Genomic DNA, 25,308 nt, shown 5'->3' with positions numbered 1-25,308 from the left:
CTCAGTCCCTAAGTTACTGCAGTTGCCTTGGCCCTGATGCCGCAATACATCTTGAAAAAACGCTTCAATAAATAAAATTAGCATTTAAAATGATAACAGTATTTTCTCAATTTGCCTTTCTTTTACGTTAGCTTTTGTTTAATGGTCTGTAACTGTTTAGTATGAGTTGCAGAAAGAGATTAATCAACTTGTTAATAGACGGACACAACCTTAAAGCAAGTTGCATTTGGTTCCTGACCCTTATACAAGAAACTGACTGGCCTGTTGTTTCTCTTCCTATAGGAGACTTCTTTTGCCTCTCTTTGTCTTCCGGGTTTGTCCAGCTGCGGTATAACTTGGGGGATGGCACCCACATCCTGCAGTCTGTTGAGCGAGTGAACTTGCATGGCAGTGTGTGGCACGTCGTTAAAGCCGGCCGGACTGGTCAACAAGGCTTTCTTAGTCTGGATAATAAGGAGGTTAGAGAGAATGTGACCGAAGGAATGACCACCCTCGATGTGGCTACAGACATCTTTGTTGGCGGAGTGCCAACTCTTAGCTCCGTTGCCAGAGACGCGACTGGGGGGGAGTTAGTGAGCTTCACTGGGGGCCTGAGAGAACTTATACTCAATGATCAAGAGATTGATTTAACAGAGACAGGGGCACTAAGTGGAGCTAATGTAGGGGACTGGGATGGGACAGCCTGCGGGTACAAAGTGTGCCACAATGGAGGCCGCTGCAAAGCAACAGGAAGTGACTCATTCACATGCATATGCACGCCATCATGGACCGGTTCTGTGTGTAACCAGTCCGTCAGCTGTGTTAATAATACCTGCAAACACGGTTCATTATGTATTCCATTTAATGTCACTTCATACCGCTGCATATGCCCCTTAGGATGGGGAGGGAGGTACTGCAGCACACAAATATCCACGGAGACACTCAAGTTTATGGAAAACTCATATGTGAAATACATGGACCCAAGATACAATACAAGGAATTTAAAATACACAAAGATTTCTTTCAGGTTCCGAACACGCACAAATGACAGTTTGATCATGTGGATGGGAAAAGCCGAGCACGAAGGTGACGACTACCTCGCAGTTGGACTTGAGAGCAGCCACCTCAAAATTGCAGTTAATCTGGGCGAAAGACTTTCCCTTCCGTTAACTTTGAGAAATCTCACATTGTGCTGCAACGAGTGGCATAATGTTTCCCTCTATTTAAACAGCACGATTATTCAGGTGCTCCTGAACAGTAAGAGAATCCTTTCTGAAGATGTGGATCCATTTGAGCGTTATGTAGCCTTAAACTATGGGGGCCAGCTTTATTTTGGGGGATTTGAATTACACAGAAATGTATCAGTTGTGACATCTGGGTTGTTTTCAAAGGGTTTTGAAGGAGATCTCAAAAATGTGTCTTTGTTTGAAGATACAAAGTCACTGCTGTTTCTTGAAAATAGTGAGGGCTTTAACGTTTCTGAAGGCAATGAATAGAAAAACTAACTTCTGGCATCTACGGTAGTTTAAATCGTCTCTTAGGACATTGTCTTGATAGTTTTTGTGTTTTTTAACCCCCTAATACAAACTAGTGTAGGAGTGTTGAGTAAGGTCTCCTTTTTCTAAACCTCAGCACATTCAGATTTTGTTTAGACTACGGAGATATGATTTATCAGGATACCTGTGCATTGCAAGATTCAGAGCTGTAAACAAAGTGAATTTTAAAAACATTGTCTACACTTGAGCCACTGTGTTGGCTTTTCTTGTCACATCAGTTTTTGAAAATACCTTTACTGTATAAAATCAATGTAAGAGTACAATGCAAATCAGAATCCCAATAGTTTTAATACATTTACAAAGAAATATGAGAAGTGTTTTTTGTGATCAACAATAAAAAAGGATTAGCTTTATTACGAACTGTACATAAACAGTGCAAATGCACACGTCATCTCTACTGTATATTACAAGCCAAAATGTACATTTCTGAAGCAAGTTTATAAAATATTTAAGTAATTTAAAAGAAATTAGGTTGAAAAAGAGCATAGCTGCTGTTTAGATCTGTCCTGTAGTTAAAGTGTTTTTGTCGTTACATTCAAGCCAAACGTTTGAGTTCAGCCTTCCACCATATGGTCCACACTTGGGTTGTGTGCTGCCACAAGACTGAAAACGTTTCCTCCTCATACGCACTTCAAACAGCAGCTCCATAAGAACAACATGTACAATAAAAGTTTAAAATTTTGAAAATGTCCCAATATCGAGTTCTTCCTGCTTTGAAGAAAAACTATAGCACTCTCCGAAATCCCATTGAAATGATCTCATTTTGGCTGCTTTGTCAAGAACATAAAATTGAACTTCTATGAAGGGAGTGGCACACAAGCTGCCGGCCGGTTCATAAAACAAACAAAGAACTCCACTAGTAGCCGATAAAGCAAAAGTGGTTTGAACCAGCCTTTGGACCAGACGGCAAAGAGCCTTTCTTTGAGCCCTGCACACACTAACGGGCTTTAGAGAGAACTTCATTACGAGTAACTGTCTTTTGAACTTCTCCGTCCATTCTCATAATCAGAGTCCCGTCTGTGTCTGTGTTTGTCCTTGTGCCGGCTGCTGTAATCGTCGCTGTGGTGCCTTTCTTTCCTCTTGTCACCATGGCGGTCCTCTGAGTGTCCATGGTGCCTAGTCCTCTCTCTGTACTTGTCATCGTGGCTGCGATCGTGCTTTTTCTCTCGCTCCCGGTCAAGGTGTCTGCTCTTTTTCCCGTGATGAGAATCCCTGTGGTGACTGTGCCTCCCATGGTAATCTCTTTCATCGGTGCTACGCGGCCTGTCCCATGGGTCACTGTATCGCTCCTCTACACGCTTGTAGTCTTTGGCCAGGGATGGCGGTTGGTCAGATGCTTGAGAGTAACTCTCAGGGTACTGTGACTGAAGACCAGGAAGAGCTTGTGGAGTGGTGTCCTGATCCCACAGCATACTATGATTCTGATCCTGGGTGTGTGGGGTGGAGAAAGTGTTAGGTGGAGGGCCAGTTGGACAACTGTAGCTGCCAGGTACCTGAGGCTGTTGCAGTGGGAAAGGTGCAGTACTGTTGTATACTTGGATAGCTGCTGGTCCCTGCACTGTAGGACGATATACTGTCGGAGTTACTGCAGTACCAGTCGGGGAGATGGCAGGTTCTTCCTTTTCACTACAAAATGACTGGACAGCAGTTGGATTTTGCTCCTCTGGTTTGTTTTTGGCCTGAGAAAGCTGTAAATATCCTTGGTGAAATGGTGTAACGGGATCATTTCTAGTGCTGCTCAACACAGGAACGGGTTTAGGACTCGACGGAGATGGGTGGTTGGCTTTATCCTTTTGTAGCACCGCTGCTTTCTCTTCATTCACACTGCAATATGCTGAAGATTTTTTCAATATTCCACTTAAAGGTGGTTTTGAGCTACCTGGGGGATCTGGAGCGACCTGCGATGTTGACTGCAACAAAGAATTCCCTTCACACGTACCTTTTTCAGTTTCGCTAAAAAGGCAAGGATCCCCTTTGTTTGCTGAGACAGAAATGCTAGTTTCATTCCCACTTGGAACAGTTGACAAGCTTGCCAGGAACGCTTCAGTCGATAAATCTGGAGGCTTATCTTTCAGAGAAAGCGGCGAGCCATGGGTCACCACTGCAGCATCTTTTCCTGATGAGTTGCTAGCAACGGATAAATCAGCTGGGCTGGACAGCTCAGGTTCAGCTTTAGCAGGTTTAGCTTCTTTCTTCTTGATCACAAAGCGCTCTCTTGGTGCAGCAGCTGTTGGACTTTTTGAGTTTCCAGTTGATGCCTCTGTTTTCGTAGTTGCCTGGGTCTTTAGCTTGTCATCTGCTGTTACTGCTGGTTTATTTCCCACATCTGGCAGAGGTGGTAATTCTCCACCCCAACCTACCAACACGCCTGGGAGAAAGCGCAGTGGTTTCTGTGCTTCCTGACTGTTGGTCTCCTCTGATACAGATGGTTCTTCAGGAGACTCTGTAATTGGCACATCTTCTATAGTGTTAAGTGGTTTGTCCTCTTTTTTACTTGTAGGAGTCAAGGTAGAAAGAAACACTTTCTCATCCTCTTCTGTTGTTCTGGTTTCTTTTGCTGGAACAGTGATGGGCTTGATTTCCGGAATAATCCTTGCCGTTTCCTTCATATCCACAGGAAGAAAATCTCTTTTGGGTCTCTGGCGAATGATGAGTCCGAGGAGGAGGTTGGCACGGTTGTTTTCTAAACCTGTCAAATAAAAAGATTTATTAAATTTGAAACATGAGAAATGTTTCTGTAATTTAGGAGGGAAGAAAAAAGTAATTATCCAAGACAGGATATGTCTAGTGTTCAGATTACCTGGCCCATCAAAGGGAACAAGCTGATGTGGAACTTTTTCAGTGGCACCCAGTGGAATGAGATACATGTCCTTCACTTGTTTCAGGTTATTGGACACCACCCCGAAACGCCTACGACTGCTGAAGTAGGCATATAGAAGAGTATAAGAGATCTCATCTTCCTCTGTCTCGGGGGAGAAGCGAATCAAGCACACCTCCTTTAATAAAAGGAAAAGCACGTGTCAGTAAAATCTTCCATGCATATAAAAGTAAAGCAAGTTACTTTATGTGCATCTAAAATGGATAATGCAGCCTTGATGACAATGAACATGTAACTGTAAATAATTGTATTTACTCTGACTGAACTCTGCTATAGTTAAAGAAAGAAACTGGCAAAAACTCACTTTTGTGCCAGTTGCCCGAATCTTCTCCAAATAGTCCCACACTATCTGTGGACTTATCCTCCCACCAACTTGAATGCTGTCTGGAAGGTCCTATTGGGGTGTTAAAAAAGATGAAACCTTACAAAATAAAATATTGGCTGTTTAAACTCCACATATGTTCAATTGTTTCCACTTTACCTCAGTCAACTTGTCTAAAATGCCCGAGACAGGAAAAGCTTTAGTCACAAGCTTTGCCACAGAGTGCATATGAATGAATCCTTGCCACAGGTACTTCAGGTTAGAAAGAAAAGCAGCCACTTCATCTCTTCCGGCTGCATGATCTGACCTGTGATATGCAACAGCAATGAAGCAAATCTGCAAAACTGAGTCACACAGGAGAACCATGCAGAGCATCAGCAACAACTGCTTACCTTACTTCATATCCTGACCGAGCACTTCGAAAACTCTCCTCTAAAACTGTGAGGTGAAGGTCATCGTCGATTGCAGGTGGAGTTGTACTTTTTGTGTCTTCTGTTTTGGTGGACTGCCTCCGAGCAATTGTAGTAGCAACTTTAACCAGTTTGGTCGGGGCCTCCTCCACAGGGGGTGCCATACGACCTTATAGATATTAAAAAAAATGAAAAGTCACATGTTGGAGAGCATGTCTTGCAAAAAAGCAAATCTTAATGACTAAGACTAAGACTTTTGTTCATGTCAAGGTTTACCTGTGCAGATTTTGCAGTGTAAGTCAAACAGGTGAGACTTGTGTTGTTTTGTAGTGTCTGTCTCTGCCTTGTTACTTTCTGCTTTCTTCTCTGGGGTTTTTGGAGGTTCTGCAGAGACCTCGGTCACTCTAGGAGGAGGCTCTAGCTGAAAGGAGGGGAAAAAGAAATTCCAGTTGGACACCATATTCTTTTTAAAGTGTAAATAAAATGCAGAGTAACATTTGACATGTTTTTTTTTTACCTCTACAGGCTCAGTTGCTTTAACTGGTTCTTGGCTTTCAATTTCAATTTCACCCTTGTGTGTGATCTTGGTGATCGGCCGTCTCTCCGCCTCCCTTTGCTCTTTTTCAATCATTTCAATGGTCTGTAAAAAGAGGTCATGCATTCCACAATACAAACATCCTGTGTTATTTTTTTTTTAATCAACAAAACAGGAATAGCTATCTGTATATCATTTGGAAAGTCCTCAGTTTAACATTCATAGCAGAATTATTGTAAGCTATTGAGAGAATGACTAAGTTATCAAGTTGAATTTGTGCATTAATGTGTGTGAGAAACTACATCATTCCTTACATGTCTGTTCTCCCTTTGTCGCCAAGCAGCCAATTCTTTTGAGGCCAGTTCCTCAGGACTCAATCGAATTAGGTTACCTGGTGAAATTTCACCTTTGAGAACCCTCTTAAAAAGAACCTAAAAACAACCAATCAAAATAAAGCAAATGTAACAATGCTCACATTAAAAGTGAAATGCAGCATTAAGAAACAAATGATACTTACATTGTTTTTAGTATCTTTGAGGTTAAACATTAAGCTTCTATACTTGTTCTTGTATTTGTTGTCAGTGTCCTTATACAGGTGAAAAAGCTCTCTTTCTGTTTTCTTGGCAACTTCAGAGGCCGTCTCCACTGAGATGTTCAAATCAGATTCCTTCAATCTACGTTGGAAAAAACACAATTTGGTATAAATGAGTAAAAGTAATCTGATTTTAAAATGTACAACCCTAATTCAAAATAAAAGTTGGGATGACGTGTAAAACGTACATAAAAACAGAAAACATAAACAACATATCAGATGTTAAAACAGACATTTAACCATTTCATGGACAATATTGGCTCATTTTGAATTTGATGGCAGCAACACATCTCAAAAAAGTTAGAACAGGGGCAACAAAAGGCTGGAAAAGTAATTGCTGCAAATAAAAAAAACAATTAGGAGCATTTGACAACTAATTAGGTTAATTGGCAACAGATCAGTAACGTGACTGGGTATAAAAGGAGGAGTTCACAGAGGCAGAGCCTCTCCCCAGGTTCACCAATCTGCAACAAAATGTGTCTATAAATTGTGAAACAATTTAAGAAAAATGTTCCTCGAGGTAAAATTGCGAAGACTTCCACAGTCATCTACAGTATATAATAATATCATCAAAAGATTCAGAGAATAAGGAGGAATCTCTGTGCATAAGGAACAAGATCGAAGGTCAAAACTGGATGTGTGTGATCTTAGGGCCCTCAGGCATTAAAAACAGGGATGATTCTCTACTGGACATCACTGCATGGGCTCGGGAACACTTCCATAAATCACTGTCTGTAAACACAGTTCAGTGTGCAATCCACAAATGTTAATTAAAGCTGTATCACACAAAGAAGAAGCCATATGTCCTGTGGATTAAATTGCAGAGGGACCATCCAGCTTGTTGTCAGCAGACAGTTCAAAAGCCTGCATCTCTGATGGTATTGGGGTCCATCAGTGCCTATGGTGTGGGCAACTAACACATCTGGAAAGGCACCATCGATGCTGAAAAGTACATAGAGGTTTTAGAGCAACATCCGGACGTCGTCTCTTTCAGGGAAGGTCCCGCATGTTTCAGCAAGACAATGCTGAACCACATACTGCATCCATCACAACAGCATGTCTTTGCAGGAGAAGAGTCCGGGTGCTGAACCAGCCTGCCTGCAGTCCAGACCTTTCACCAATAGAAAACATTTGGTGCATCATAAAACAAATAATCTGGCAACAAAGGCTCAGGACTGTTGAGCATCGTGCATCGTGGATCGTGGGACAACATTCCTCCCCTAAAACTCCAGCAACTGGTCTCCTCACTTCCCAGACAGACAGAGACTTGTTAAAAGATGAGGGGATGCTACACAATGGTCAACATCGCCCTGTTCCAACCTTTTTGAGATGTGTTGCTGCTATCAAATTCGAAATGAGCTAATATTTTCCCATAAAATGGTAAACTGTCAGTTTCAACATCTGACATGTTGTTTATGTTCTACTGTGAATCAAATATAGGTTGATGAGATTTTTTTTATTCATGTTTTACACATCAAACCAACTTTTTTTTTTAATTGGGGTTGTACAATGAAATGTACATTTCAATTTCTCTTAAACTTGCTTCTACTTTTGAAATATTTACCTCTGTAAAAGGATGTCTTTAAGAGAGTCACGCACACTCCGTCTGATTGCCTCGGTAGACACAGGTTTCTTTGAAGCTGAAGTGACAGTTTTACTTTTTGTCTCTTGTTTCACATGAACACCTATGAAGACAGAATGATGGTAAGCAGGTGGTGGAAACAGTGATTCCAAAACATGGTTGCAGAAAGCAGAATTATGATGATTAAATATCGCAAACCGGCCGTTATTGTGAAAAACCTGTTATGTCTATCTGTATATCTAAGAAAAGACAACTGAGAATTTCCCCCCTCTGTGCTGAATGAAGAATGGAAAGCATGGCATCCATTGTAGATGTAGGTTTGAATGACTTCAGGTAGCCAACCTCACAACAGAGTGCTGATATGCTGTATGAGACCGTTAGATTTTGCCAAATAAGGAAGCAAACTGCAATGACAGAAGCAATACAACATGCACTTTTCTGTTTGTTCTGTTTCTTTAGTTTTTGTAACAAAAATTAGTGACTTCCTAAAATTTCCTTCCTTATTACTAAAGCTCAACTATGAACTTTGGAACTTCAACTATGAACTTCAACTATGGTTGAGTTTTGAAATTTCAACAGCACACTCTTAAACTCAGAACGACTAGTGGACCACTCTTTAGGCAGCCATGAGACAGAACAAACAGTTATAAACACACCTTTTACTATCACTAAGTTGAATTTACAGGGGACACAATATTGATGATGATACCACAACAACTTTAGTTTAACTTATTTGTATGTACTTCATGTTAGGTTTTTGTATCGTCTGTTTTTTCTGCAACTGCATAAACAATTGCCCTCTGGGACATTAATGTTTTTCTTGAGTCTAGAATAAACCTGCATGACAGTTTTGTGTTTTGAAGAAGTTAAAAACAATATGTGTGTGTGTGTGTGTGTATATATTTTTTTTGTGTGTGTGTGTGTGTGTGTGTGTGTGTATTGTGAAACTTTTAAGCATTGTGGCCAAAATATTAGATGTTAGATCCACCTCCAGTATGACTCTACTACGCGCTTTGACCTCGTTAATAAACACATAGTAGAATTATCACCTTTTTGATGATTTCAACCCAAAACTGAGAAATTGTAACGCTGTAAAAGTAGATAGCATTAAATTACATTGGTGGTCATACCTGATTTATGACCCGCCTCTCTGACGTCTGTGGACTGTCTTCTTTCAGAATCCTGTTTTAGGAAAAAGTAATCACATTATTCATATTATTCATATTCCTGGTCATAAATAAAGAAAACAGTAACATAAACTAAAAGGTAAAAATAAAAAAGGAGGTAGGAGTAATGTTTTAATATTTTAACACCCACCAGAAGAAACGGGAAAAAAAGAATAAAGGGTGAGTTTTAAGTGCAGGAAAATGTAATAAACTTTGGTGAGTACACCGCATCAGCCACACACCATGTGAAAGTCTCCTGTACAGGCAAAGTAAACAAGAAAGACAACAAACCCTTGTGTAGAAGTAACACTGGCTATGATTTATATCAGAGGATGAATTAGCTGGGGGAACAAATACACATTTCTCTATACGTCAAATATTACCATCTCGTAATGTATATGAAAAATAGTTAATTATAAACACAACATACTTTTCTTACTGGTCTGACCCCTCCTGATGTAAGTGTCTGGGATGGTCCTGGTCTGGGCTTGGGAGGCACCTTGTCCTGTGCTTGAACTTCTGGTTTGGGTGCACTTGGGGGCTCAGGCTCCACTTTTTTGCTTTCTTCCTCACAGCACTTCAAACACACATACATCTGGTCCTCCTCCTCCATTTCTCGTACTTTTGTCAAGTCAAGACCAACACAGTCGCCATGGAACCAGTCGTCACATCGACCACACCCAACCATAAACCTAAACAAAGTACATCTGTTACTAGGGCTTGGCAATATGGTTAAAAATTGATATCAGTATCTTCTACAAAGTGGGCTAAATGTTTAATTGTGCAAAATGTAGATTACAGCCTACTTTAGTCAAATGTAAGTTATTTGATTTATTGTAGTTTTTATTTTATTTCGGTCTATTTTTAATAATACAGAACTAAATGAGTGGCACTGAGCAGACAGATGAGCGGGCGTGTGAGGTCAAATGAGAGATGGCTATGGAACCCAGCTATCTATAACAATTTAAATGGTATTTTCTCATCCTATACCTACATTGCAAATTTATGTACCCAAAAGTTTGCACATGAGCATCCTTAGCCCCACACTAAGTGCTAACAGAGGACAAGAATCACATCAATATTAAATTTCCTTTTTTGTTTATTCAAATGTGCTCATTTTAACCTAGGGAGGCCCAGATGATACCGAAGCTCGTTTCACTCCAGTGAAAGGTGCCATTCTGATACATTGGGCTTTATGAAAGAACAACTCGTACAAAATATTTGCTATTAACAGCCACGTATGGGCAATTTAAGAGAATTTGTGGAATTCATAGTCATCATTTTTGAACATTACTCTTTGGGAGAAATTATTTTTTCAATTGGTAACAATACCTACAATACCTGGAACATTCTCTGCTCTAATATATCAGCAATTGTCACCTCTTAATTACATCATGTATGTAGTCATAAAGCACTTTGATATAGAAAAATGTTGTTTGGCATTCAACTTCTTGAAGCTTGATCAATTCCCTCTTTACTTCTATTACAGTACAGCTGCTATCATGTAGTATTAACAATTTCTTCTACTGTGACTGCCGGCTTCATATGGCAATTTTAGGGGCATTGCAGTGTTTACCGCAAATACAATATACTTGGGTGGGCCACCCAGCCACCCAAGTATATTTGGCCACTTGTTAGTTTAATCTATCTAAGAAAACAACATCCTCAATCAATTATCCTGCAGTCCTCCAGAATTATCTGGAGGACTATTTCCTCTCGATCTGCCGTCACTGTAGACTACTTATTTTCAGCTTAAAAAGTTAAACAGCAGCTCAGATCACCTGTCGGTAATGTTAATTCTATGATTTAAATTGACAACAAAACAAATGAAATGGGTTTTGGGTGTGTTTGCTCTCTGCAAATTCTTGGACAAACAGGCTGTGACAGTGCTGAGCCAAAGATTGGGTATACATAGTGAGAGGTATCACTCTGCAACAGCTCTGAACAACCAAAAGGACTAAGTGTCTCCGTAGTCCCTAAAACTCTAAAAAAAATAAAATAAAATAAAAAAAAGACCTCTTTTAAAACACTACCAGCTGCTCTTGCTTCAGAATCTCTAAGTATAAATGTTTGCATCATATTAATGAATTACATTGTAATTCTGAGGACCCTTAGTAGTATAGGCTGTAGGCTGCTAATATGGAAATACAATAAATAATTTTTTTAGACATAATATTTTTGCATCTTTGGCAGAATTATTCAATAAACTCAGACTAATAGCAAATTCACTGCAGCACACTTCCCCCAACCCTGGCTGGCCACCACCGCAAGTATAATCAAATTCTGTGTGCGTTGGTCATGTAAATGAACAACTCTCATGGACAAACAGCTTCTAAAGAACGGGTGGCACTAATCAGTCTGAAATGATTGATTTGTAAGAAGTTTATGCAGTTAAGAGAATTTCCCTTACCTACAACATGTCGCGAAAGTTATAGTTTCATTTTTTTAACCAACACCTGTCAGGTTAAATCTACAACAAACAGTCTGAGGAAGTCAACAAAATAACATTCTGTCTCTATACAACTTGTACAATGCAGTGTTTTTAGGAGAAGAGCAGCACTTACATGTTATTGTGGTGTTTCTTGCACAGACCACAACAGTTGTTTCCATCCCATACACACTCGGTGTTACCATATTGATCCTCAGCTGTTTCCTTCTTCACAACAGGAGCATTATCGGGAATGAACAGCTGCGGCTCATCCAAAGAGATGCTCCTTGAATTTTTACTTTTCTGTCGTTGAAGGAGCTTCTCTGTTTTTTTCAGTTTGGGCTTTTCCTGCCCTACTTCTTCTGGTGTTTTTAAAGAATGGCCTGGACGTGTTGCTTGAGCAGTCTCAGCTTTGGAAGTGTTGTGAGGGTGGGTAGGTTTGGCCGGTCCCTGATCACCAATGCGGTTGCTTGATGGTGGGCTCTTCTTCACTGCTGTGCTAGGCGTACTTGGTAATTTTGACTTTGTTTTAACATCTCCCATGCCCTGTATCTTTTGCACTTTAGGCTCGTGCTCGTTTTGGGTGTGTTCTGGAGGTCTTTTTAATGGTGTGATGTTTTTACTTTCCTTTAGAGATTTGATTTTGTTCAGGTCTCCTCTTAGTATGGTTTTAGATGGTGTGTTTTGGGATACGTGATGCTCCTTACTAATGTTGCTTGGTTTACACAAACCATCCTTACTCTTGTTAGAAATAATTTCTTGTTTGAGCTTAGGTAATTTTTTGGCTACTGTGTGTGGCTTTTCCTTTGCATCAGTTTTATTACTAGCTGTATTTATGTTATTCTCATTGTTCGGTGGTTGTTTTATGTCAGCTGTTCCTTTACTGACTGGGCTTTGCTTTCCAGAATTGTCACTCTGATTGTCAGGTTTTGTTTCTTGCATGCAGGAACCCTCTGTTAATGCCCCGTTTGAGGTCTGCACATCATTGGGATTCACATATGGACCCTCTAAGGCTGCATCATCAACAGAGCTCTTCGATACGTCCAACCCTGCCTCATTCTCTGGTGTTGGATTCTGTACGTTGACAGCATCATCAGGCAATACGGCTAAACCTATGTCCCCACCATACGAAATACCATCATCTAAGCATCCAGACTGGCTAGTATCAACACTTTGTGTATAAGAGGGTCCAGGTAGCAACTCAATCTTGAATCCTCCAATAGTGACAGTCAATCTTCTCAATACAACTGTGGGATTCAGCCATAATCCACCATCAAGATCATTAACATTTATACGCCCTCCCACAGTTAATTCTTTTTTCAGCTGGGCACCCCTAACTCCTTTCTCAATGAGAAATGACTTCTGTAGCCTATGGGCTGGTTTCCTTCTCGGCCTTCCTCGGCCCATGGTGATGGTGGATGTGTTAGCAGGCCGAGGACCACCACTATATTCTGCTTCAACAACTAAACATGGAAAAATGTGTCACATCATCTCCAATTTAATTTGGTCATAAGTTGAAAACAGGAGTCCTGACGAACACAAACTTACCGTTTTCCAAATTATGTGGACGTTTTTTTGGCCTACCAACAGGTCGCTTCATTTGTTTGGTCTCAGCAACTGTTAAATCACTGCTGAGCCCTGTGGATCCGGAACCGTCATTGAGACCTGCCAACAACAGCCAAAACAAATTAATGCTAAAAACAAAAAAAGTGCTTGATCTCTTTTGGAAACAATGCAATGAATATGAAGGGCAGACAATCTACTAAAAAAGCAAATGTAAACACCAACAACTAGATAAACAAAAAGATAAATGAAAATTACAAAACTATGTTGCTGTATATTGATTCTGTATATTGATTCATAAATCAGCGGAATAAAATAACCACAGAGTCCCTACTGATTTTTTTCCCCCAGCTGCTGCACTGTATCTTTTCAACATCCCAAAAATAAAATTTAATATAAACAATTTACTCATGATTTGTAAACTTCGAAAAAAATAAAAAATAAAATAAATACAAAAAACTGTGTTCACAGGGACATTTCTGCATATCTGTAGTGTTTAATTTGATCAACCATCTAAAAATGTAAATTTCATATGTGACCAAAGACATGGCAGAGCAAAGACACTTTTAGCAAGCTGTTATGTACAGGTAATACCTCTTCTGTCAGGTTTTCCAGTTGAGTGGCTTTCATTTGAAGCAGCCACATGACCTTCCGGTAGTGACACGTTTTTACCATCTGTTTTCTCTGTTGACATACCTGTTGAACCAGCAATTTGAAAAGTGGGGTCCTCATTATCCAGTAAATTGAACTGAGAGCTTGCACAACCAAACATGGGATCTTTGTCACTGAGCATATTTTTCAGGGAATCTTCCAGTCGGACTCCGGCCCCAAACTCATTACTGGCTTCACATTCCAAGTTCTGGCCTATTAGCAGGGAGTCATCCAACTGATCACTGGGTATTAAATGGTTAAAAGTGTCCACAATATCCATGAATGCTGCTGCCTTCCTGCATCAAAACAATACAGATGTAGAAAAAGCAGGCTCAAGTAACCTTTAGTGATCAAGGATATTAATAATGCTTCAAAACAGCTAAAATGCCCCATGCTGGTATCGGATTGATTTATGGTACTATTACTGTCAAATTTGAGCAAGCCGATGAGGATATGACTAGATATCCACTGGTTTACAAAGCCAAAACTACAGTCTGAGAAAACTTGGTTGGGTGTAGTGTTTAAGTTGGAACAACTACAATAACGTAATATTGTCTGTAACGTTGTTGATCGACAGCAAAATCTCAAATTTAACAGTTAATGGGGTAAATACACAGCTGCTGAAATAAATATGTTGTGTCAAAACTTCGCTTTTTGAAAGGTCTTCATCAGTTGGGAATGCATCGCTGTTTGCTAAGTTACCGTTATGTTGAGCCATCATCGCTAGCATCACAATTTGGGCCATTTCCGTGGGTCTTCAATGTTTACCAAGCCGAAGAATTGTGCACCACCAATACGCTTAAGCTTGTTTATTTAAGTGTAAGAATGACCAACTTAGCTAACAGTCTAACAGTGAAGCTAATGTGAAATGACCTGCAAGTAAACGTTAGCATTTATAATCAAGTAACGTTAGCTAAGTTTAACTACAAGTCATAGAACAGGCCAGATTTCAGTAGTTCATACTTTGATAACATTAATTGGCGATACAAATCTGACAGAGAATGGTGCAAATCTCTTTTAATATCAAGTAATATGATTTAATGTCCACATAAAACATCGAGTGTGTGTGACTACGTCCTGCCAATGAGGAGCTTGCTAGTTAGCATGCTAAAGGACGGCTAACAACAATCTGCTGCAAAACGGCATCATGAATGTTAGCAAGCTGGTTAACTTATGGAGCAAGTTGCCATCCACAAGAGTTCCATTTCATAAACTGCAGCAAGGTTATTATAAGAGCGCTTGCATCAACGAACATGCGTCCCAGAAGTGCTAAAAAGGGTTGCATGCAAGTGTGGAAATATTTAGTTACATGCTAAATCTGTCAGACAGGCTAGCTCAGCGGCGCTAGCATAGGCCCTAGACACCAAGTTTGTTTGCAAGCTGAGTGCAGCCAGCGGACGGTAGACGAACAAAGTCACGTGCATTCGTTTTAACGCGTACAGTTTGGATATTCACAAATATATATTTTCGCACATTTTGAACCCTTACCTCTCTCTTGCTGCAACGCCGTATCCAACTCGTGTAAGGTTACATACTAGCACAGCTGCTCCCAGTAACTTCCTCTAACTCGGCCGTCAATCGTCCCGCTGCTGCAAAGCCCCCTGACAGGCAACGCTGCTGATCACGTGGTATGTGTTTACAGGGAGCCATAGAGCAGCTGATAGCGTATTACAAACAAAACACACTTTCCAGTGTTTGTACTTATAATACTTGGAATACTTTAGATTAATTAACAGGTATAAAGAGAAAAACAAACATGTTCAGCAGATCTACAGAAAAAGGACAAGACTGAAAAACAACATTATTATTCCCAAAAGGATCTTGTTTTGTAGTACTAGAGTAACACAAATAGGCAGACAATAAAAGACAGCATCCAACATACAGCCATAAAAACACAGTTGGAATTGATCCTATCATAATTCACTAAAGTCACAGTAGCAGAGGGTAGAAAAGAATGTATCTGTTGGTCCTGTCTAGTGGCTAAAGAGAGAGCCAGGAGACAAAACATGGAACGCAGAGCAGGCCTTCAGGGGCTGGAAGCTTCCATGGAGGTCAGACAGGCTGCTTTATTGGTACCAATATTTTTTGGGCGTATATTCATAAACTCTAATCAGTTTGTTGACAACGAAGGTGCTCAAACATTTGAAAGACTCTACGCAATGTGGCCATTTATTACAATGGTGACCAAAGCCAGTATATTATACCTAAAATTAATACTTGGTTTAGGATATTTTCAACGTAGGAAAGGTTTCATGGCAGCATTTTAAAAATTGGCCCACTACATGACCCTAGGACCTTACATCATTGTTTAGCAGGCTGACTATGACTGTGTCCAATTTTTATAGAAAATATGAAAATTGGTTCTATAGGCAAATTGCAGTGGATGGAAAAGCAATTTTGTGTTGTTTAATATGTGCTTTGTAATTAATTTCTGAAAATATTTCATAACCAGGCATGCTAATGCTACAGGACAGCTTAGTACAGGACAGGTTAAAACTATAAATTTAAATTCACCAAATTTCTCAGTAAATGGTAAATGGTCTGCACTTATATAGCGCTTTTCTACCTATTGGCGCTCAAAGCACTTTACACTGCTTCTTATTCACCCATTCACACTCACAATTACACACACACTCATACACCCATGGGGGAGCTGCTATGCAGCTGGCCAACTCTCACCGGGAGCAACTAAGTTGGGGTTCAGTGTCTTGCTCAAGGACACTTCGACATGTGACCGGAGGAGCCGGGGATTGAAACAACAACTGTACAGTACAGTTTATCAGCATTAGACTGCTAATGAAAACAGTTTCCTCAAGTTTGTTCATTTATGAAAAAAATGTAATATTTGCCTCCTTCAATTTGGAAAGCAAAATTACAACCCTAATTCAAAAAAGTTTGAATGATGTGTAGAACCTAAATTAAAATAAAATACAATGATTTCCAAATCTCATTAACCCATATGTTATTCACAATAGAAAATAAACAACATATTAGATGTTAAAACTGAGACATTTTACCATTTCATAGAAAATATTAGCTCTTATTAAATGTGATGGCAGTCAAAAAAGTTGGAAAAGGGTGATGTTCATTCACAACAGGGTGTGATCATTGTGTAGCACCCCCTCTTCTTTTAACAGCTGTCTGTAAACCTCTGGGAAGTGGGGAGACCAGTTGCTGGAGTTTTAGGACAGGAATGTTTCTTGTCTGATGCAGGATCCTAGCTGCTCAACAGTCCTTAGCCTTTGTTGCCAGATTATTCGTTTTATGATGCACCAAATGTTTTCTATTGCTGAAAGGTCTGGACTGCAGGCAGGCCAGTTCGGCACCCGGAGTCTTCTCCTGCAAAGACAGGAGATGATGTTGTGATGGATGCAGTATGTGGTTTAGCATTGTCTTGCTGAAATATGCAAAACCTACCCTGAAAGAGACGTCGTCTGGATGAGATCATATGTTGCTCTAAAACCTCTATGTACTTTTCAGCATCGATGGTGCCTTTCCAGATGTGTTAGATGCTTACTTCCAATTTTTTTGAGACATGTTGCTGCCATCAAATTTAAAATGAGCTAATATTTTCCATGAAATGGTAAAATCTCTCAGTTTCAACAACTGATATGTTGTTTATGTTCTTTTGTGAATCAAATATGGGTTGATGAGATTTGCAAATCACTGTATTCTGTTTTTATTTGGGCTATACACATTGTCCCAACTTTTTTTAAACTGAGGTGGTATTTTCTACATCTGAAATACAGATTGCAGCTTTTGATTAATGTCAACTTAATGCTTGACCAGTTCTATTAAATTGGGGTTGCACTTTAAATTGGAAGTCGGTAGATCTCCAAGGGGAGTCTTGAGCAGCAAAAAAACAATAGGATCAAGAAAAAAGAAGGGGGATAGATGATCGAGGTTACTCCTTAATCTTTTTTTTTCTTCCGATGATGAAGGAACGTTTGTACTTGCTGAATGCGAATTAAATATGTTTTACCGGGGCATTAAAAAGGAGCCATAAAGTAACTTAAGTGAATGCAATAACACCTCAGGACAGGATATAAAATTGTTTCATTATTGCATTGTAAAACCCTTTTTTTTAAATAACAGGAATTCAATCTTACTTTAGTGTAAAACCATTTAGAGAAAATGATCATACTATTTGTAATTCTGAATCAGTGTCTCTGGTTGAACAACCAGTGTTTCAAAGGGTGAAGCCAGGCTGACAATAGTTCTGGCCAAATGAAGTGGAGGCTCATGAATAAGGCCATTGTCATGTTAACAACAACAGCATACTACAAGTGCTCAGTGAGCACTGAAAACCATGCAGATTTGTCTGACCAACCCTTGGGAATATTAGAACGTCTGAGACTTTTCACCGACACGATATTCATCTGCTAAGAGCTTTTCTGCTTTAAAAGCTCATTTTATGTTTGACTAGCGTGTGCCAATCAAAGAAATAATTACTAAAAGAGGACAAACTCTCTGGATAACAACTGGTCTTCTACCCACTAGTTCACTGCTTATAGCACAATTGGCAGCACTGAAAACAGCCTGAGAGCCAAAATTAAAAACAGATAATTAAAGAAGAATTAAAGAATGTATTTAAATACAACCGTAAGTACATTGCAGTAAGGATGAACTACATACAGAGACTATGAATACTGATATAAAATGGTGGCCAATTAAATGTAAGAATAACATGTAGACAAAACTACTTATAATTACTTGATTATTCAGTGTAATTACGGTATATTGTTCACTTTCTGATCATGCATCCTGTAATACATACTTTAACAGACATCCTCACCCACCAGTGCAATTTTTCATCTGCAGTAAAAAAGGTGGAAAAATATCTAGCTGTCTAAAAGAAACTTTAATTAAATCCTGTACTGTATTCAAAGATGCAATGCACAATTCAGGTGATGATAATAGCTAGTTAAATGTATGGACTACAAACTCAAAGCTAATTAGTTGGGAACAGTTGAAATACAATGATTAAGTAAAGTGACTAAATAATGTTAAAACTTACTGGCATAACTGCTCTTTTAATCTTTCTTTTGGATCTAGTCCATACCACAGAATGTCATTTTCCACAGCTGCCCAAGCCATTCGCGCTGTGGTAAATGTGGTTGCCCATTGTCTTGATGGCGAAACCACAATAGCACCACCTGCACCCTGTACACGGGCTCCCATGTACTGTAAAGACAACTCTGAAGCATCTGTGACTGATTTACCTGTGCGGGGAAGAAAAAATAAAAATGAATTGCTACCAAATTCAAATAAACCATTCTTAAAACCTGAAAACCAAAGCCACAATGTTTTAAAAAGCTCAATTTAAACGAAACTTGGAACTTTGAGGGTAAATAGCTGAGACTACATTACACTGTTTCAGTCCAACATTATCTACTCAGCCTAAAGAGTTAGACAGTAGTTTCATTATCGTGCCTTGCCAGGGAAAACACAAGCTTTAATACAAAACGAATTCTATCATTTAATAGTGTTTAGACAATCTTATTTGTTGATTTTCTTAATGGTTATCTAATAAACAGAACATGTGACATTAAATTACATCAGGATCTGGTAAAGTCTGACGTGTGGTTTGTCTTAGTGTAGAGAAGCTAAATGTGTGATATACCTTGTTCCATGTGTAAAAGGATGAGTCTGGCCAATGTGACTTTAAGAATAGACTCTCCATGACCGGTACAAGACACTGCACCAAGAAAGTTATCTGCATATCCTCCAGAGCCTTAGGTGTGAAAAAAAACACACACACTCACACACAAACTAAATATAAAAATAAGGCTGCTCAATTTCACCTAGTGGTATTATGAAATGCTATCAGAAGTTAAACTTATTAAAAATGAATAGTCAAAAAGCAAAAACAAAGCAGAGAGAATAACTGTGATTTTACATTTGATCATAAATAGCTATTTGAGAAAGTCTGAGTACATAAGTCATACCAATGATCGGAGAGTCTCCTACTCTGCCAGCCATTTTATTTCTGATCCCTCCAGTTGATGTTGCACATGCGACATTACCAGCATAGTCCACAGCAACTGCCCCAACGGTATCACAGGCCCTACAATGAGGAAACATTTGGCATGATACACAAGAAAAATTACAGCTGTGTGTATACAGTCGGAAGTCTCCATACTGCAAACAAACACTCATAAACCTTTAAAAGTAAAGGCAGGGGAAAATGTGATGTTGTACAGTAGAGCACACATCTAATGCTAGTTAATTTAAATAATTTAAAAGCAGCTTGCAGGATTTTGTCGCATAAAGCAATTCCAGTTACAGAGTTGCTGTGTATAGACAATGAGAAGGGATCAAAATAATGCCACATATGGCAGATACCTACCACTGCAAACTGAACTCTTCCGTTACTCCAGTAACATAATTCTTGTGTTTTTCCCATTCTTTTCTCTCATACTCAGTCACCAGTGAATCAGTAGGAACTGTGCCCACACCGAGGCTCTCTGCAAACAGGTTGGCACCTCTTCCTGTTAACATCATGTTGTCAGTCTGAGATTTTTCACGGCGGCAAACATGTAGGATAATTAAAGAAAAGAAAATGTACATCATACTACAGTTCACTTCACACATAGGTTTCCCATTAGAAGCACGTATTAAATTCAAATGAGACCTCTCTGTGATCTCCTACTGTTTCTGTTAATGACGTGAAAGTCTTTAAAACAAACACCTTTTCCATTACTGCCCGTGCCAGTGACACAGGATTGGCAATGTTCTTTACACAAGACACAGCGCCACTCTCAAGTGTCCTTCCATCCATGATGATGGCATCTAGCTCAGATTCTCCATCAGTATTTAGTGTTGCTCCATGCCCTGTACAGTAATCAAATGAGACAGTCACTAATTTAAACAATGCAGTTGTTGCCTGCTACATCGTTGCATGTCCACAGGGTGGTGACAAAGCAGTACAAAAAGCAGCTGAAGAACATAGTGTCCACAGTGAGCACACTGCCATTCATGCATTCTAAATTAGGTGGCCAAAACATTAGAGCCAACAGTAAATCTCCACCCCCCACTACGACCTAAATAAAAAACACATTATCACCAGAATCAGAATTATCACCTTTCTGACAGCTTCAGCTCAAAAACTGAGAAATTAAAAAATTAAAAAGATAGAATTAATTGCAGAGCTGCTGTATTGGGTTTTATTAGATTGTACAGGTATACACAATGAGGACGGAGGTCTCCAGTCCCCAAGTGCAAAGCAAAACTGTATAAAAACTTTTTTTCCAGCACCTATTGTTGCACAGACGATACAGAAGAATGATTATGCATTAATTTTTTTTCTTTTTCTTTAAGTCTCGTCCGTGAATTGTCTGTAGATAGATAAATCTTTATACTCTCTTCACTGTGAACCAAATCTACTTATGGGTACAAATAAAGTCGGCTGAACCTGATCATAAAATGTGTTCACTCTAATAGAAACTATATTTTATTTGCCAAGATACACATTACAATGATCTATGCTGATTTATTATTATTATTATTATTATTATTATTATTATTATTTATATATACTGATGTATCAAGTATCCACAGATAAATTATTCTTGTGGTTACATCTAGCAGAATATCCCAAAATGTATGTGTGGAAATATTATTATAACATTATTATGTTTAGTACAGCAAATATACTGTATGAGACCAGAGGACTTTTTTTTTTTTGAAATAATCTACACTGCAGATTAGATTGATGCATGATGGATTACAAAACGAGCACAATAATCACAATAACTGCTGACATCAACTGCTGACCTGTCTGATATCAAATGGATGTTGGGATCCCCACCAGCAGATGGAGACAGTGCACTACAGACAAAGCTCACTGACTTGATGAAAAGGATGATGATTAGTGATTAAACTTTTTTAAACTGATAATATTGAAGCAGGGAAAATCTGGCCTAAACTAGATTAAATGTTATCATCAGAAATAGCTCTTCGTGATTGAAGATCCCACATATTCAATGCCCAAATATAGGGCATTGCCTCATCTGCAGACTCGTCAAATAAAAAAAACAACAACTCCCTCAAAAAAACTAAATACGTAAAATTATAAAATCTAATAGAATCATGTAGACAAAGTTTGTTAATTATGAAATGAATACTAACATGCCAACCAATACTTAATAATTACTAATAGTATTAATAAAAACAATTAGAAAAAACATTTGCATTATCAGATGTTTCTTCAGTTCAGACATGTCATTTAAACCAGAGCATGAGGGAACATGCACAGCAGCACACAGAATACTGAAGAACTGCATGAACCACGGTGCTCAGATGAAACAAAACAAAAAACTCTCTAGTTATACAACGTTGACAAAATAGCTGCAAAGCATCAGAGGTTCCCTAATTATCGTTGGAACTAATATCAATTAGTCCTTTTAAAACAGAGATTTAAATAGGTGTATTTAGTGTGATAATGGACCAAATGACCTTTTTTCTTAGTGAAATAATGTTAATGTGTGAGAGTAGTGGAAATAGTGTATAATATAATTCCACTCGTATGCGCAGCTTTTACACAAAATTGACCAAAAGACCTTTTTCTTAATGGAGTCATGCTAATGTCTAAATGTGTCACAAAATATATTATATGTATAACAGATTTCTGTATACCTGCATTAAACACACTGTTAGCTTCCATAGCCCTCACAGCTGCCTCAACAGCGTCCAGTGCATTTCCTCCTCTCTTTAGCACAGAAAACCCGTCGCATGCTGCAGCCTTAACTCCATCAACAGAAGCTTTGGCCAGTTTGTCCGGTATGTTCCATGCCCCACCGTGCACAACTATGACTGCTGACATCTTTCCTGCAAGTAGACAAAGTAGTTTATGGAGTTTCCTTATAGGTAACACTGATAAAATGTTGGTTTCCAAATATCTACTGTACACATGTGGGACCAATAATCAATTCTGTACACTTATTTTGTAGGATTCCATTTGATGGAAAAGTAGTTGGAGAATTACTACAACATCAGACACAACTTTTTATCATCGTGATTGATTATAATTGTACTACTTGCAAAAAAATAAGAAAGTAATTTCAGGTACTCAGAAAAGCTCACCATAGCACCACTTACCAGTGAGCTGCATCTAATTTTTATGTTGCTATTCTTTTTTAAATCACATTTGATAGTTATTGTGAGAAATCATTAACATGATCCGTGTCTTCACATAGATGAATATCATTAATTTAATTAATTATTAATAATAACATATAATTAACGGTAAATTGAGCAAATTTGTTATTTCAAAAGTGTGTATTAAACTGGTGGCCCTTCACATTAATCGGTACCCAAGAAGTAGCTCTCAGTTTCAAAAAGGTTGGTGACCCCTGATCTGGACCAATTCCGACCTCTTCACCACTTTAGGACGTAATGTTTTAACCACTGGTTTGAACCAAAATCTGAACTTTGAAACATGATTAGTCATTTACAGGCAAGAATTCAGCAATACTGTATGTCAGCAGCAGAACAGTTACAATGTCTATGAAACAATATTTTAAGTGTATGCATTTAATTTTTATTGGCGTGTAACCTGTTGCGGTATTGTGTTTTCTGTTGTCACTTCTTTTTTTTTTCTTTTAATTGTGGAGTTAATTGTTTTGATCATCCTTACCAATTATTTTTCTCTCCTTTCCACTTGATTTCCAGAAAAACCGAGTTTGCCTGTTACCAAATTCCTGCTGTTCCTGACTAACCAGCAGCTAAGTACAATGTAAACTTATGTTATATGTTGTGTGCATCATCAGTTGAGATTACAATAGATGCCCTTTCCCTACATTAACCACTGAATTATAATAATTGACCTACTCCAACTTTTACTGGCCCTCTGGGTTATGTGTGGGTGTGTGTGTGTGTGTTGTGCGTTTCTTCAGCCTTCATATGGTTCATATTTTTTCTTGTGCTGATGCAAAACTGCAAGACACGTGTAAGTTTAGCACGACGTTTATTTCCCTGATTTATTCCGAACTGTCTGCAACGAAACTGACCAATTTCGATTTTTCTTACCTTTACTGGTTTTTAGACTTCGTCCGGAGTCTCAGCCTCCGCTATAGTCACGAGGTTATATGGGACTTGAACGTTTCGGAAAAAAGGTTCTCAGTGCCCGGTCCACTGCACAATGTGTCAAGTGTGATATAATGAGATATTTATTTTCCGGCAAAGCCTTTCAAAATAAAATCCTTCTTGACCATAGCAAGTAAGGTTAAAGAGAGGAAAGCCTGAAAAAAGACCAGTACACTGAATAAGACAGGATACTTTCTCATACACTATATGTCATTGCAGTTTATATGGAACTCTGATTACATAAAACAAAAAACAAAGCCTAAACTATAATTTACTACCTTTCCTTAGACGTTTGCAGCCCAACTTGATTTAGTGGTTGTTTTTCTTGCATGTGGTGTAAAGATCGCAGTTTAACCATAAATGTATTTATGTATTTACAAAGTTTTTTAGATGAAGTTAACAGCTTGCGATAAAAAGTTTCACAGCTTGACAAAGCGCAGGGCAGACAGATGGACAGTCACAATGGGCAGAAAGACACAATTATTCAGTAAGCCTTTATATACCGAGGTACAGAAGATTGATTTTATTTTTGTCCCATAGCAAATGATTCCTGATTTTGTTATTCATTGATCTGAAAGCAAACACGACTTAATTAATAAATAACATGTTAACAGAGCAAACGTAGTAATACTTATTCACAGTTATATGAAGATATAAACTTTAGCACACACATAAGGGAGGACTCCAATATGCAAAGACATGCAGTACTGATCCCTTCATTGTACTAAAATGAATGCAAAAAAGATGCCACCACCCCTCATATTTTCCTAATTGACCAGAAAATACAAAGCAACACAATGTGATTAATCGTCCTCAATAAAACATAAAATGTACTAAAATTATAAAATTTAAGTATATAATGACAATGAAATACTAAATATAAAAAATAAGTAAAGCAAAAGGCAAAGCAAAGAAAATGCTCATAGTTTAAAGTGATTTTTTTATTCCAAAATATTAAATATGTAAAGTGTTTATAAATAGTCCCTGGTTCATATCCTCCGGTCTCCTCCCAGAGTTGAAACACATGCAGGTCAGGTTTATTGGTGACTCTAAATTGCCCGTAGGTGTGAATGAAAGTGTCAGTGGTTGTCTGTCTGTGTGTGTCTCTCTGTGTTGGGTGACAGCTGGGACAGGCTCTGGCCCCCCATGACCCTGAATAGGATGAGCAGTTAGAGATAATGGATGGATGAATGAATGGATGGATGGATGGTAAATATAAACCCACCAGTGGAAGGCTGGAGAAAATACTTGGGTTTAGTTATGATTTAAATCGATTTTATGGACACATTGGATTTTAGAATTAAGTAAGTGATTGTTACTGACAGTAACAAGTAGTAAATTGTGTAACGTTGCACACTGGCCACTAGAGAGCTGTAAGAATCCATAAAATCCTCTTCAAACTGTCACAGACACAGTGTTAATATAGAGAGGGCCTGGGTTCAAATTTAAGTGTTACACATTATCATAATAATCCTAAACATTATTAAAAAAATCCAAAAAAAGTCTTCAGTTTAAAACTACTATATATATTTTTTTCTTTCTTTTAATTTGAGTCTGGTT

General features: G+C 38.6%; 3 protein-coding genes across 6 annotated transcripts in view; 1 reads left to right on the top strand and 2 right to left on the bottom strand.

The window, feature by feature from the left end:
• Positions 1 to 1,475, top strand: part of eys (eyes shut homolog) — a 158,296-nt gene extending 156,821 nt beyond the window's left edge. Inside the window, exon 51 of the mRNA XM_067522888.1 lies at positions 283 to 1,475. Coding sequence (XP_067378989.1) covers positions 283 to 1,475 — 1,193 coding nt within the window. The remainder of the gene's footprint in view (positions 1 to 282) is intronic.
• phf3 (PHD finger protein 3) lies at positions 824 to 15,289 on the bottom strand. Of its 4 annotated transcripts, none has more exons than XM_067522844.1 (16): positions 15,151 to 15,289; positions 13,606 to 13,958; positions 12,997 to 13,113; positions 11,585 to 12,911; positions 9,451 to 9,712; positions 8,985 to 9,036; positions 7,837 to 7,957; positions 6,198 to 6,354; positions 5,995 to 6,111; positions 5,663 to 5,785; positions 5,422 to 5,566; positions 5,128 to 5,314; positions 4,895 to 5,042; positions 4,718 to 4,807; positions 4,336 to 4,531; positions 824 to 4,224 (listed from the first exon to the last, which is right to left on the bottom strand). In XM_067522844.1, the coding sequence occupies exons 2-16, from the start codon at positions 13,940 to 13,942 to the stop codon at positions 2,498 to 2,500; spliced, it is 5,106 nt and encodes a 1,701-aa protein (XP_067378945.1). In that variant the 5' UTR covers positions 13,943 to 13,958; positions 15,151 to 15,289; the 3' UTR covers positions 824 to 2,497. The 4 variants fall into 4 exon arrangements, with proteins under 4 accessions (XP_067378945.1, XP_067378953.1, XP_067378959.1 ...); XM_067522852.1 differs by having other exon boundaries at positions 13,708 to 13,958; XM_067522858.1 differs by having other exon boundaries at positions 13,606 to 13,707; positions 15,151 to 15,284.
• Positions 15,290 to 15,469: 180 nt separating this feature from the next.
• si:dkey-103j14.5 (isoaspartyl peptidase/L-asparaginase) lies at positions 15,470 to 23,805 on the bottom strand. Its single transcript, XM_067522877.1, has 8 exons — positions 23,692 to 23,805; positions 22,300 to 22,491; positions 20,354 to 20,496; positions 20,012 to 20,175; positions 19,611 to 19,729; positions 19,286 to 19,396; positions 18,680 to 18,884; positions 15,470 to 17,001 (listed from the first exon to the last, which is right to left on the bottom strand). Exons 2-8 carry the CDS (start codon positions 22,484 to 22,486, stop codon positions 16,845 to 16,847), a joined length of 1,086 nt encoding a protein of 361 aa, XP_067378978.1. The 5' UTR covers positions 22,487 to 22,491; positions 23,692 to 23,805; the 3' UTR covers positions 15,470 to 16,844.
• Between the last annotated feature and the right edge of the window lie 1,503 nt (positions 23,806 to 25,308).

The sequence above is a fragment of the Channa argus genome, chromosome 1 (genome assembly GCF_033026475.1).
Source record: "Channa argus isolate prfri chromosome 1, Channa argus male v1.0, whole genome shotgun sequence".
NCBI lineage: Eukaryota > Metazoa > Chordata > Actinopteri > Anabantiformes > Channidae > Channa > Channa argus.
The sequence above is the reverse complement of the archived record's forward strand: the minus strand, read 5'-3'. Positions and strand labels throughout refer to the sequence as shown.